At 54.9% G+C, this 12,751-nt stretch overlaps 1 protein-coding gene and 1 long non-coding RNA gene across 10 annotated transcripts in view; both read left to right on the top strand.

Annotated features, from left to right (window-relative positions):
• Positions 1 to 4,638, top strand: part of LOC142063055 (H(+)/Cl(-) exchange transporter 5) — a 43,035-nt gene extending 38,397 nt beyond the window's left edge. For all 8 annotated transcript variants that reach the window (XM_075106388.1, XM_075106387.1, XM_075106385.1 and 5 more), the window contains 3 exons: positions 677 to 1,075; positions 3,192 to 3,408; positions 4,271 to 4,638. In XM_075106388.1, the coding sequence (XP_074962489.1) occupies positions 677 to 1,075; positions 3,192 to 3,408; positions 4,271 to 4,361 (707 nt within the window). In that variant the 3' untranslated portion in view covers positions 4,362 to 4,638. The remainder of the gene's footprint in view (positions 1 to 676; positions 1,076 to 3,191; positions 3,409 to 4,270) is intronic.
• A 1,940-nt stretch (positions 4,639 to 6,578) lies between these two features.
• Positions 6,579 to 9,984, top strand: LOC142063054 (uncharacterized). Of its 2 annotated transcripts, none has more exons than XR_012662620.1 (3): positions 6,579 to 8,264; positions 8,911 to 8,990; positions 9,757 to 9,984. It is a non-coding gene; the product is annotated as an uncharacterized LOC142063054 (long non-coding RNA). The 2 variants fall into 2 exon arrangements; XR_012662619.1 differs by lacking the exon at positions 6,579 to 8,264 and adding an exon at positions 8,283 to 8,546.
• The last annotated feature ends 2,767 nt before the right edge of the window (positions 9,985 to 12,751 follow it).

The following is a 12,751-nucleotide window of genomic DNA, read 5'->3' as shown; positions in this document are numbered from 1 at the left end:
AGATTGGTTATTGGAGTAAAACTCCTCTAAAATATGTGGGAGTAGCTTTGGGACTTGAATCTCAAAAGCATAACTAAAATATGCTGAGAAAAAATGCTGTTTTAAAAAAAAAAGTCAGTATTTAAGAAGACTCATCTCTTCTCCAAATGCCTCAACTGTTTTAGTGTTGAAAACCTACAAAAGCGTAATGACCAGTAGTTAAAATGTCAGCAAACTCAAAGGGCAGGTTGTCTGAAGCCCTCGCTATTGGGGGAGTTGATGCCAGCAACCAGAGGATGCCCGGATGACACTTGCCTTTCGTGTACGGCTTGTCAGAGGTTGCGTTTCATGACTCTGCCTATGGATAAGGCCCTTCTATGGCATGGCCAGACTGAGGTTGCTTCGGAGGTCAGGGAAAGACCCAGCAAAAACAGGTAGCAAACCCTTAAAGCCAGCCCGTGGCACGATATTCTGGAAGGGAGGGATGGTTTCAGTACTGCGTTCTGCTTGTGTTTGGCTTCCACTGCGATGCTCAATTAGATGTAGGGGTCCAGCAGCACCACCGCTTGCTGAATCAAGGCCTGCTCTAGGTGCGCTGGCAGAGGGCAGCTGTAACAAACCTCAGAACAGCTCTCCTGCCTGCAAACCCCCAAAATTGCCTGTTCATGTCGACTGTCTTCCTGTGCTCTGTTTGCAGGTGGGGTGACCCGAATGACCGTGTCATTAGTGGTCATTATGTTTGAGCTCACCGGTGGGCTGGAATACATCGTTCCTCTGATGGCAGCAGCCATGACCAGCAAGTGGGTGGCTGACGCTATTGGGCGGGAAGGCATTTACGATGCCCACATTCGCCTCAACGGATACCCTTTCTTGGAAGCCAAGGAAGAGTTCTCACACAAGACGCTTGCGATGGACGTAATGAGGCCACGGAGGAATGATCCTCCGCTGACTGTCATCACTCAGGGCAGCATGACTGTAGAAGATGTTGAGAGCATCATCAATGAAACCACATACAGCGGCTATCCAGTGGTGGTGTCACGGGAGTCCCAACGGCTTGTTGGATTTGTCCTCAGGAGAGACCTCATCATTTCAATTGGTAAGAGGCAAGATCCTGCATAGATAAGTGATGCCATCAGAGGCCTTAGGTGGCACCAGCTATACCTTACTTGATGAGTTTAAACACCCAGTGGTGGTGGTGGCTGTGCTTACTGGGGCAGGCATCCCATCCCTGAGCAGCAGGGATCTGCATGCAGTGGGTGCGAAGGACGGCATGGACTGCCCGGCACAATTAGCGTGGCTCTGCTGACTTCATACGCCTTAGGGCACGGTTGTGAAGCATGAGGCTTCTTGTCAGCAAGAGTAAGGCTTCCCAACTGTGTGGGTGACTGGATGCAGAAAGCTTTCTTAACTGTTAATGTCTCAAACCTTATTTTATTTCATTACGGAAAGAAGTCCGGTGGGCCCATGTACTGGGTGTTGGGTCACTTCTGAGGCGGTGCTGTCAAACCTACAAATATCGACACTGATGTTCAAGTTGTCCATCTCCATCACTGAAAGCCAGCCTCGTCCTTCACTTGTGTGCTGGGGGCTGCGAGGCGGGTGGTGTGCGGTGCTGGCAGGACTTGGAAAACCCTGTCCTGGCATCACTCAGATGCAGTTTCCGTCTGTGGTGTGAGTTGAGCTCCTTTGGAAATAGCATTGTCGTGTTACATAGGGCACATTCAGTTTTCTCATGCTCTCCAGTTTCTTAGAAACTGCAAGTGCGGTTTCCCAGCGTGAGACCCGCGTGGAAGTTCTGGTGATGTTCTTGCTGGCTTGGGTGAGACAGTATCTCTTCTCTTGATGAAGCAGGAGACATCTGTGTGTTAGGGTCAAGGGGCACGCAGGCATGTAAGTCCTTACAAACTGTGCCTGCGTTGAAGATTGGGCATGAGGGCACCAAGCCCCACGCTTGTGCCAGCTTGAGTCCCTGTGGTTTGTGCCCAGCTGTAGCTCAGACTCCAGGCATCCGCGCTGGGCGCGGGTGAGCTGGAGTTGCCCAAGGCAAAAGCAGAAAGCGATTGTGGGAACAGGGTGATCGTGGAGCACTGAAGACGCCGGAGCTGTGCGGTGTGTTCTCCAGCGCGTGGCTGAATGCACTTAGCTCAAGCTTGATGACTTTGTGGGTGGTGTGACGGCTCGGCCCTGAGCTAGCTTTGTCCCCTGGCAGAGCTAGAGTAGTTTTTATCACTAAGTTGCCTGTAGCTGTGAATCAACCCCGTGTGTTCCCTCTCTCCTTTAAGGTAAGTTTTCAGTGTCAGTTTTAGGATGTGCAGCACAGTCTTCTGGAGCACGTGAGTGTTGCTGTCGTTATTCTGATAAGTATCTTGCCACATGCTCATGGCAATGTGGAGTGAAATACAGAAAAAAGTGCACTATCATATTATAATTATGCACGTTGCCTTCCTTCCGTAGGGCTGCCTTGTGGTATGACCACAAATCCTTGCATTTGTGTTATTCTCCAGGACTTAAGAGTAATTTTTCCCCCAAGGCACGCACAGTAACGCGCTGTTGTGTGCCATGGGACTTGGCTCTTGATGGCCAGCTCCGAATATCCCGCCTGGCGTTTGGGCTGCCAGGCTGGCCCCTTCCCGGTGAGTCTTGGAGTGCACACACCAAATCGAAGCTGCAGTGTGGCAGATATCCGAGCTGCCCGTGTAGCAGGAGCGTAAGGCACGACTGTAAATATCTGAGTGAGGGCAAGTACTTCACTTGTTTTCTATTCTTGACCCTAGTCGCGGGGCCTGAGCCAGTAGGTTAAGTGCTTAAAAATACTTCTTCAGCGACTCTGCGTGGGACCCAAACTGGTGACTGATGAAATATAAAGCATTTTATCTACGTCCTCTTAAAACCAGGAAGTTAAAGATCTCCAGAATGTACATTTACGTGGCCAGAGCAAAATGCGTGGCAGCTTGATATTAGGCAAAGCGTGTGCTCATCCCACCCCTGGGGGGAAACTTTGGAGACCTTAGAGGTTACGATGTAGTGATCAGAAGATAGGACAGAAATACATCGCACCTTCCGTGGCTCATCCGTTGCCTTGAGAAACAGCGCAGGTGAAAGGAAGGAACGGACTATTCAGGCCATCCCGGTGTGGGCAGAGAAAAGGGTATGCTCTTCGGTTTGGGAAGGGAAAGGAGGGTTGATACTTAATCAAATGTTTCTTCTTGCAGAAAATGCCCGGAAGAAGCAGGACGGGATCGTGAGCACTTCCATTATTTATTTCACTGACCACTCTCCTCCGCTGCCTCCAAGCTCCCCCTCCATGCTAAAACTCAGGAGCATCCTGGACCTCAGTCCTTTCACCGTGACAGACCAAACCCCTATGGAAATCGTCGTGGATATATTCCGCAAGCTGGGATTGCGCCAGTGCCTGGTTACTCACAACGGGTAAGAGCGCTGCAGGCAGAGCCCTGGGGCCCCAGGGTCGCCTGTAGACCTATGTCAAAACCTCCTCTCCCTCGAGTGACCAAAGGCCTCTGGCGTGTAGAGCACTGAGCATCCGCTGGAGCAGCTGTTACCTGCAAAAAAGCAGCTGTGGAACCCCTGAGCTGCTTTCAGGCGAAGCAGTAACGTAACGCCTGTAAGGCGGAGGCACAGCTCTGTCGGGCGGTGGGTGTCTTGAGCTGAGGGAAAGGGCTCACAGCCTCCTCTCAAACCTGGCCACGTGTATCATGTAACTGCTTGAATTCGCTTGGGTGTCAATCAGAAGCAGTGTGTTTGGTGAGGCGGGAAGGAATGAGGGCAAAGATGGCAACGGAGGGATCTGTTCCCCGAAGCGTGGCACCGGCAGGACTCCTCTCCCTGTTCCCTGCTCTGCTGCGTTTGGACCCGCTGATCTTGTCAGCCGCTGATGGGCAGCTGTGTTGCTCAGCTCAGCGTCGCTCCCCAACAGATGCTCTCCCTCGTTCCCCGGCTCCTGGCATGCCTCTCGGTGCCTTTTTGAAAGCATAGCTACTGAGAGCACTGGGGCTTAAAATACAGCGCTAGACGTTCAGGTTGACCTTTTTGGAGGAGGTGGATGTTAATAACAATTAATATTTGCCTTTTGGTTATAGCCTCCTTGCCTGTCATTAGTGTAAAATACTGGCAGAGTTTCTGTTGGGGCTTGTGAGCGCCGTGCTTCGTGCGGAGTCTCAGCGCTGTGATCCAAAAGGGTACTTGAGCTGAAATTGCCCTACGTGAAGCTATGCGAGAGCAAGGGTTCCTCCTGTGGGCGGTGAGGCACTAAAAACGTGGTTTTGTTTTTCAGGAAGCTACTCGGGATCATCACCAAGAAGGATGTATTAAAGCACATCGCACAGCTGGCTAACCAGGACCCAGATTCTATACTCTTCAATTAAAGGCAGACTCGTAGGTATTGTGTGTTCAACACAAGAGGAACTTTATAGAAGATCCTGGATACACTTCTCCGTTTTTATTGAGACCATGGAACTGTTTTCAGCGTTTCCTTCCACGGAGCTGAAGATGATAATTTTTTTTCTATCAGATAACCAATTGCACTACATAATCTGTGGAACATAATCTTCTTTTTAGAAGAAAAAAGACTTTATTTACGTTGCTTTTGTGAAGTTGCATTGGAAAGATTCCATGAAGGAGTAAAAGCAAAATGCTAAAGAATTATATCTCTTATTTTATTTGAACCCTTGTTACTAACATGGGGAGGAAAAGACAAGGTCTATACCTTCAGAAGTCTTGGAGGAGAAGGATGACCTTGCACACAGCGTTCAGGTGGTGGCAGAAAGGTACAGTTGTAACTCAGGGCTGGTGTATTCCCAATTAGCCACTTGATAAAAATAAGGACCTTGTAAAGTCAAAATAGGGGAGGGGAAAGAAAAAATGGGCTAGCTGAGACTGTTTTGCTGAAAGGAAGAGGAAAAAAAAACCCACAAAACCAAAACCCCCAGAAGACCATATCCCCTTAAAACTTGGGCCCAGTTTCTGGTTGGGAAGAAGGTTATTTTGATTAATCTTCTGTGAATGTATTGAGTCAGTCTGATGCTGCCTTGCCAGGAGAACCCAGAGGAGGAGGCAGAAGGAGTTAACAGTTGTATTTCATCGCGATCCCTTCTTTAGACATATGCCTAAGGATTTCTTCGTGATTTCCCTCGAGCGTGTAATTTAAATCGCAAAGGCCACGTCCTAAGTTATCGCCCCGCCTTTACTGCCCTTCCCAGTAAACTCTGATCACGCTAGATATTGCACAACTGCCCCTTTCCTTGATCAGCAGTGTCTTAGGTGGCTGAGGAGGCCCTGCTGGAGAGCCCTGCGCCCGGGACATTCACGTGGATGCCTGTGCTGTTCCCTGCTCCTCTCCTCAGCCCCGCACCCAACTCAGGCCCGGACCCTGGCTCTAGGATCGGCAGCGCTGCCACTTCACATACGAGCACCGCTCGGTGCCTCCTTTTGCCAACAACTATGCAATAAAGCCCTTCCTGACCACTGTCAGCCAAGTAACTCCTTCCCCATCTGTGCTCCTCAAGCCCCTGTCCCAGATCTTATAAAGTTATTTTCCTGTTAATAAAATTGTGACCATTTACTGGAACGTTGAAGGTATATGAATGCTTTCGGAGGTCGATGTTGTCCACCACGGCTTCAGTCTGTAATGGGTGTTGCTTTACGGTCTGTGGCTGAGGCTCGTCGGTGGCAGCAGAGCTTCCTCTCGCCTCTGGCTCGCCACCGAGGCTGCAGGAGGGAGCCAAGCCATTGAGTAACGGCCGAGAATTTGGAAGTGGGGGCTTGTGCTCTGCCTCCTGAGGGACAAACGTCGGCTGCTGAGCAGGTGTCGCGCTTCAGCTGGCCTCAGCTGCAGAGGCTGTGGTAACAAGGGCCCTCATGTCCCTCCCGTGCACTTGCAGCCGCGGGCTGGGGCGTGGTGGCAAGAGGTGACGGGATGTCCATGGGGGGCTGCCGCTGCCTGCGATATCCCTCTTCGGGGGGAGCTGCCTAGAGCTGTCTGGGAGTTTGGTCGATCTTTATATCTGAGAGAGTTTAATAAATTCCTCATCTCTACCTAGAGCAGAAGCCAGCTTGCTTGTTTTCCAAAGCCACCCGACAGCGAGGACCTGCTGCCGCTGCTCTAACCTGGCAGGGAGGTGGTGACACCTTGAACGCTTGAGTAGCTTAAAGCTGAATCAAACCAAGATGGTACCACTGGGTCAGACTCCCTGTGCTCTGCAAAATAAACCCCTTGACTTTGTGGTGGTTTTGTACAGCAGGAGGTGGTTGCTGAGTTGAAACCAAGACCGCGGCGTGCCTCTAAGTGGCTCATGGCTCGAAACGCTTCACGTCCTGCCTTGGCTGTGCCTCTTGGCCACCCTTGCCCAGTGGCAGCGGCTTTACCTTTAAATGCTTTTTTCCTTTGTCCCCTTTGGAGAGGGTTGCCCCCCACTCGCCAGCTGGGTGTTCTGGGCGTCTGGGTCCGAGTCCAGGCAAGAAGCTGCTACATTCCGCTTCCCTGGGGTCTCCGTTTGGGGGACGTCTGCGCTGGGAGGGGTCGGGGATGCTGTCCCATGCAGGCAGGCTTCTCTCCTCAGTGGCGTGCGTGGGATACCAGAAAGACAAAGCTTTTTTCTGCTGTTCTACTTACCTTACAATCTGCAGGAGGGCTCCGGCTTGACAAATATGGTCCCTGCTTCCATTTGATCCACAATATGTGGGAGCCCGTTCCTTGTTCTCGTGGGAAGGCTGCGGCAGCCCGGTGCGAAGGTAAGGGCAAGAGGTGCTGAAAGGGAGACGCGTGAGCGGGCTGGAACGTCGCAGCTGGCCGGTAGGTTACCGCGGGCGCTCCTGGGGAAGCGGCAGGGCAGGGGGCACGCCGCCGAGGGGCACCGCAGCCGCCTGGGCGTGGGAGCGCTGGAAACGCGGCGGAGCTCGGGGCAGGAAACACCTGCCCAGCAGCGCTGGGGCTGTGCCGGCAGGCAAGCTCCCGGCTCCGCGGCAGCCTTCGGCGCCCCTATCGAGGGGCTTTTTTGGGTGGAAGAGGTGTCCTCGGGAGGCCGGCCTGAGAAAATCCTGCGCAGGAAGGTGGGAGTGTGGGAAAACACAGCCCCTGGCTTTGCGGGAAGGCCTGGTAGAGCTGGGCTTTAGAGCGGCTCAGTCTTTGCTCGGGCAGTGTTTTGCGTCCTCACGATGCCAAACCAAACGCGCTGACAATGGACAAGCAAAAGAGAAACGTTGCTGTGTCTTTGCAAGAGTCTTTGCCTCTTGCTTGAGCAGATCTCGCCACTCCTTGCTTCCTTCTAATATGGAAACCTGTAATTTTCCTGCGAACGGGGATGCACGCTTTAACGGCTGGAGGTCTGGTACATGTGGGCGAGGTGGAAATGGGAGCTTGGGGCGTGACTTTGTAGCTGCTCGGTCTGTGTGCAGAAGCCTGCTGACCCCGTTAACCAAGGATGGCCCTAATCAAGAGGGGTTTCCTCTGCCCAGGGCAGTTTGAGCTGCTGCGAAGGGTTTTGCCCTGTCCAACTCTTGCTTTTCCATTGCTTTACCTTCGGAGTGACTCCAGGAGGAGCCCTGGGGTTTCTCTTCAGCAAACAGCTGGTTATACAAGTCAGAGCTGGAAGCGATCCATGCACTTGATAAATAACACCGAGCCTGGGATCTCCTGAGCTAAGCAAGAAAGGTTGCTTAAAGCACTGGGTTGAACAAACAGAGATAAGGCTGGGGTTGATACTCTTGTAAATGCCTTTGTCATCTGTTGCTAAAACCTCCTAACTCCAGGGGTGCGAGGAGGTGGCCATAGGGCACCCTTCTCTTTACCGACCCCCAGAAAAGGCAGGGACCCGGCGGGGGGGTGTTATGATATCATATTTATGAAGTATGATAGTGGGGACCCTTCTGGGGAGAGGCTGGATGCCTGCTCTAGCTGTCGGCCTTCTTAAGGGCAGGATGTGGGTTGGGGTAGTTGACTCTGCATGTCCCCCCGCCTAGCGCCGGGGTTTGAACGGGGCACAAAGTGCACGGGGGAGGTTGTTACAGGGCCAGCGGGTTCTCGCCTACGCTCTGCTGCTCGCCTCGTCTCTGCTGTCGGCGGCGAAGCTCCCATCAGAGCTTTGCCTTAATGAAATGTGGCAGATGAGGGAGCCCTTTCCACCCTGCCAGGTTCCCAGCTGGGCTACGGCAGGAGATACAGGGGTGTCCGTGAGGGGTGGGCTCCTGCGGGGGTCAGGGCTTGCTTTAGCAGCTTTGCCTGGCTGCCCAGAGCCGGGCTCCTCCTGCCTGCCCCACGCTGCAGGCAGTAGGTAAGTGGCATTATTTTTTCCTGGTATGTCCAGCTTGTCTCACTTGGGGAAATAAAGGGGAAAACTGCATGTCCTTCGTGCCTGAGATCCGTAAGTCTGGATCAAGCTGGCTCAGCTGTTTTTTTGTGTACCGCTCACTCATCCCAAGGGCAGAGCGGGGAGTTGTCGGTGCTGGCAGGGGAGCCTGGGACCACGCCAGGCAGCGGCGGTGATGTGTCTGCGAGTCAAAAAGGAGGAATGGCCGAGCTGCTGGCACCGGCTCGCTGCTTCGGCAGCCCTGAGGTCTGTTGCTCAGAATCCAAGGTCTGAGCAGTCGAAGGCGATTCACTCTGGAAGGGGAGAGAAATCACGGTCACAGCAGTGTCTTTCCTATGGGGCTTCAGTGGGTCCTCGGCACCAGCGCCCGTGGGGCTGCAACCGGCTGGGGAGGGCGCTGTGAGCAGCACGGCTCTGGGAGACCGGCATGGACGGGATGGATGAAGGCGGGCTCCTGCCTGCAGCAGCACAGGGGTCCCGCTGCTTGCTCACGCTGCAAGAGCGTTCTTGTTTTCCCATGTAATGCAATGAGCACCCTGCCTCTTACGGCTATTGCAGTCCTTGCTGAAGGAAAAAGATCTGCTCTTTCATTTTCCTCTTTTTTTTTCAGGCTTAATTAATGCTTGGGGGAGAGCCATGGCTGGGTGAGACGTCCCAAGGTGCCCCCAGGACTTGCATCAGGATGGAGCGGTGGGTGCCGGTGGCGTGTGTGTGATGGTGGGGCCACAACCCCTGGCTTGCTTTCTTTGTACGCTTTGTTTACAATGTCCCAAGAAATTATTTCCTAGGGTGTTGACGTCTTTTTTCAGTGTGGATTTCCTCCTTCCCGCTGCGAACTTGTTCTGGGCTTGGGACTTGAAAGTAAAACAAGATCTTGTTTGGAAGGGAACAAAGGACTTGGGTGTAGCGATGAACTGGTTAATAATAACAGAAGGGGGAGCTGGGGGAAGAGTTTTCAGCCCCAGAATTTGTTTTGAGCCAAAGGGCAGCGCAGTTAGGGCTGTAAATGCCGCTGGCTGGCTGGCACATTTCTCTGCATTGAATTGAAAGCAGAGCTTCACGGCGGCAAAGATAAGACAGTCCTTTGGCAGCGACTACAAGGAAGCAGCGTGTGTCTGGAGCAAATAAACACAACGAAGCCATGAGAAATAAGGTCAACCTGAAAATGTTATTAGAGCTGCAGCCCCCCATCACCACACCCCGGCCTCTTTCAAAGCAGCAGGAAAGGGCAGGGGAGGTTTCTGAGCCGTCGCCGGCAAGGACGAGGCGCCTGAGCGGGCTGGGGAGCTGGAACAGCTTTTGGTTTTGGTTGGTTTTTATTTTTTTTTCTCTATGTGGTTCTGAGCTTGACGGGCGCTGTGCTGGCAGAGGCCGGGAAAGGCCCCCGTGAAGCGTGTGGGCTGATCTGCGCTGCCTTTGGCACAGGAAAGGCAAACTGCTTTTTTCCCTTCGGCAGTGCTTGTGTAACCAACTGGCCTGCTGGAGCCGAGGCTGAGCACCGATCCCATTCCCTGAAACCACATGTTCCTGCAGGCAGCGCGGGCGGGCAGCGCGGCACCCACCTTCCCCAGCATTGCCCCGGCTGTGCCCTCGCAGCTGCAGGAAGAAATCACGTCGGAGCAAAGTAACCCTGCCGGGGGCAGCCGGATGAGTAATGCAACAGGCAGTGTCATTTTATACGCTACTAGGTGTCAGATGCTCCGTATGTATTTATGCACACACACTTTATGGCTCGGGGTCCTTGCCTGGTTGTGTCTGTGGCACCAGAAATCCACCCTGAGGCTTGTGAGGCTGAGCCCCAGGTGCCTCCAGTGTGCTCTTACCTGCGGGTCTTGGAGCCTTTTACAAAGACCAGCGTCCGTAGGCACCTCGTGCAAGTGGGGAAGTCGAGGCACGGAGGCTTAATGAGCGACCGGGTCTTCTGGTGAAGAAGTTTAGTGCCCACCTGTGATCTCAGTTCTTGCCCAATGCAATCCGCTTTCTCCATCCCCAGCAGCTGTAGAAAATGAAGGTGCTGAGGGCTAACAGGTTATGGCTGTGACTTTGAGCCCCCTTGATTAAAGATTCCCCGTCCTCATCACACCTCCGGGCTGTTCTGCAGGTATTCCTGAAAAAAAAAATAATCTTTGCATAATGTTGTGTCAATGAGATCTCGAGCAGGGCACGAGCTGGGTTCTTCCAGTCACTGCCTAAAATGAAATGCTGGATTTCTGAGGACGATGCACATGTGGCCGTTGGGTTGATCTTGTCCTGTCATCAGGACTCTCCATTAATGTCAGAATTAGAAAACCCAGGACCTGCTTTTGTACAAGCAAGCAGTGAGGCAGCCTCGCCTGCTGCTGGGAGCATCAGCGCGACTGTGGGCGAGTCCATTCCCCACTGGAATGAAACCAGAGAGTCTCTGCAGGGGCTGGGCTGGGGTGTGCCGGAGCAGGAGGGTCTGCATGGGCACAACACGGTTTTGGCTCCGATGGCGCCTGCTGCTCGTTGTTAAATGTCAAACGAGTTTGGGAAACTGAAAACCATCTTCCAGTTTGGCGCATGTCAAATGTGCATCGAAGTCCTGGGATTGTTTTGCTTTTTTCAGCCTCCTGGGTTTGGTGGGGTTTTTTTTGTGTTAAGCCTCCTCTAAGCTCACGCTGGGAGGGTGAGGTTGCTCTGAGAGGGGAGATGCCCCATGGGGGGAGATATGAAGAGTCAGGACGTGGCGAGTGTCCTGGAGCAGCCTGTGCCTCTCCAACCCGCCCGTGTCCGGGGCGCGCAGCTCAGGGGGATCCCCTCACCAGGCGCCCACGCTGGGTCTGCTCCCTCCGACAGCTCCGCCTGGCGCTGGCAGGCTCCTGCGGCGGGGGCTCTGCAGGAGCCCAGGGCCCAGGGGCCCCTTGGGCCAGGTCCACCCTGCAGCTCCGGAGGTGCTCGGCAGCAGCTGCGGGGCGGGGGGATGCCTCCAAGCCCCTCTCCCCACCGCTGGCCATTGCGAAGAGCCCAGAGCAGGAGACCTGGAAAAGCTGCAGCGCCGGGACCTTGAGAGCACCCTCCCAGGCCAGGGCCAGCCCACACCCCACCTTGCCACCTCTTCCCCTCCCCGGTTTGTGCCGTCTCTCATTTCCCAGGGCCGCTTGGCTCTCACCAGCCTTGCCGAGGCTGCCATTTGGCCTGACGCTCGTGGAGTTTGTCTCCTCCAAAAACATCCGCCCACAAGTCTTCTCCCTTCCAGGAAAGCGAAGCAACCCGTTGGCGCCGAGCCGGGCTCTCCCAGCTCACACAAGGGGCTGCTTCACCTGCGCCGCCGCCGGCTCCCGCTCGCTGCCTTGGCAAACCCTACCTGCTCCAGCGGGCTGGGGGCTGCTTTCGGCCCCATTCCAGAGCAAAACTTTGAACCACCTGCTCCGTTTCCTGCAGCCCCAGGTTGTCTGATTCAAGGCTGAGCTCCCGCAGCTGCTGCCAAAGACAGCTCAGGGACTGGGGGTGTGGGAGCCCGGGGTGAGCTCGGCGCTCCCCGCGGGGGGAGGTTTCGGGTCGGTAAGGATTTTAAGAGCCCTGGGAGCCTGATCCCTGCTGGTGGTGAGCAAGGTGGTTGAGAAAGCAGGTGGAGGAACGAGAGGTGGAAGAAAAAGGGACCATTTCAAAGGTGGTTTTAGAAGGGAGGGGTTGGCGGGGCTGGGTGCGTTTGGGGGTCTTCGCTGAGCGATATCATGGGGGGGCCCAGCTGCGCTGCAACACTTTCGGGTTTTGTTTGTGTCGGGCAAGAGCACAACGCACCGGTCAGGGCCGAGGCTCTCCTCGCCTCCCTCCACGGGGCCGGGGGACCGTGGCTGGGGGGAGCAGGACCCTGCAGCCCTGCCCGGAGCGGGGAGCAGCTGTGTCACCCCTCCTGCAGACAGCAGGACGGTGGTCTCGGTGCTCTCTGGCTGGGTGCGTTTGGATGAGCTGGGAAAGCTGCTTGTGCGTTTGGGGCTGATCCAGGTGCTTGTGTGCAGGGTGACGGGGCCACGCCGTGCCCCTGGGGGGGCTTTTTGTATCATCAGCCTCGCTGGAGCAGGAGCCGGCAGGAGCTGGAGGCTGGTGGGTGGCAACAGCCAGTGCCTGTGGGTGGGGGGACGTGGGAGCCGACATACCTGCTCCCAGCCCCAGCCAAGGATGCAGAGAGGGGGCTCCGGCCTGGAAAGCTGTGGGATGGATAGCGGGAGCAGCCCCTGCCTGGCCACGGCGTGATGGGGAACAAGCCCATCTTGGCACCCTGGGGTCTGGCTGTGCCTTGGGCTGGGCTTGGCAACGGCAAAGCGGGGAGAGGAGGAGCAGGACCAGGATCCCCTGGGGCAGCAGAGCGAGATGTAGCCCCCAAGAGCCGATGGGAGCAGGGGAGGAGGAGGACCGGGGCCGGGCTCAGGTCCCGGAGGGGCTCTGCTGGAGCTGGTGGTGGAGCTGCGTGGGGTCCCAGGGGAACAGAA

This window comes from Phalacrocorax aristotelis, chromosome 11 (genome assembly GCF_949628215.1).
Source record: "Phalacrocorax aristotelis chromosome 11, bGulAri2.1, whole genome shotgun sequence".
NCBI lineage: Eukaryota > Metazoa > Chordata > Aves > Suliformes > Phalacrocoracidae > Phalacrocorax > Phalacrocorax aristotelis.
Note: the sequence above shows the minus strand (reverse complement) of the source record. Positions and strands in the feature narration are given on the sequence as shown.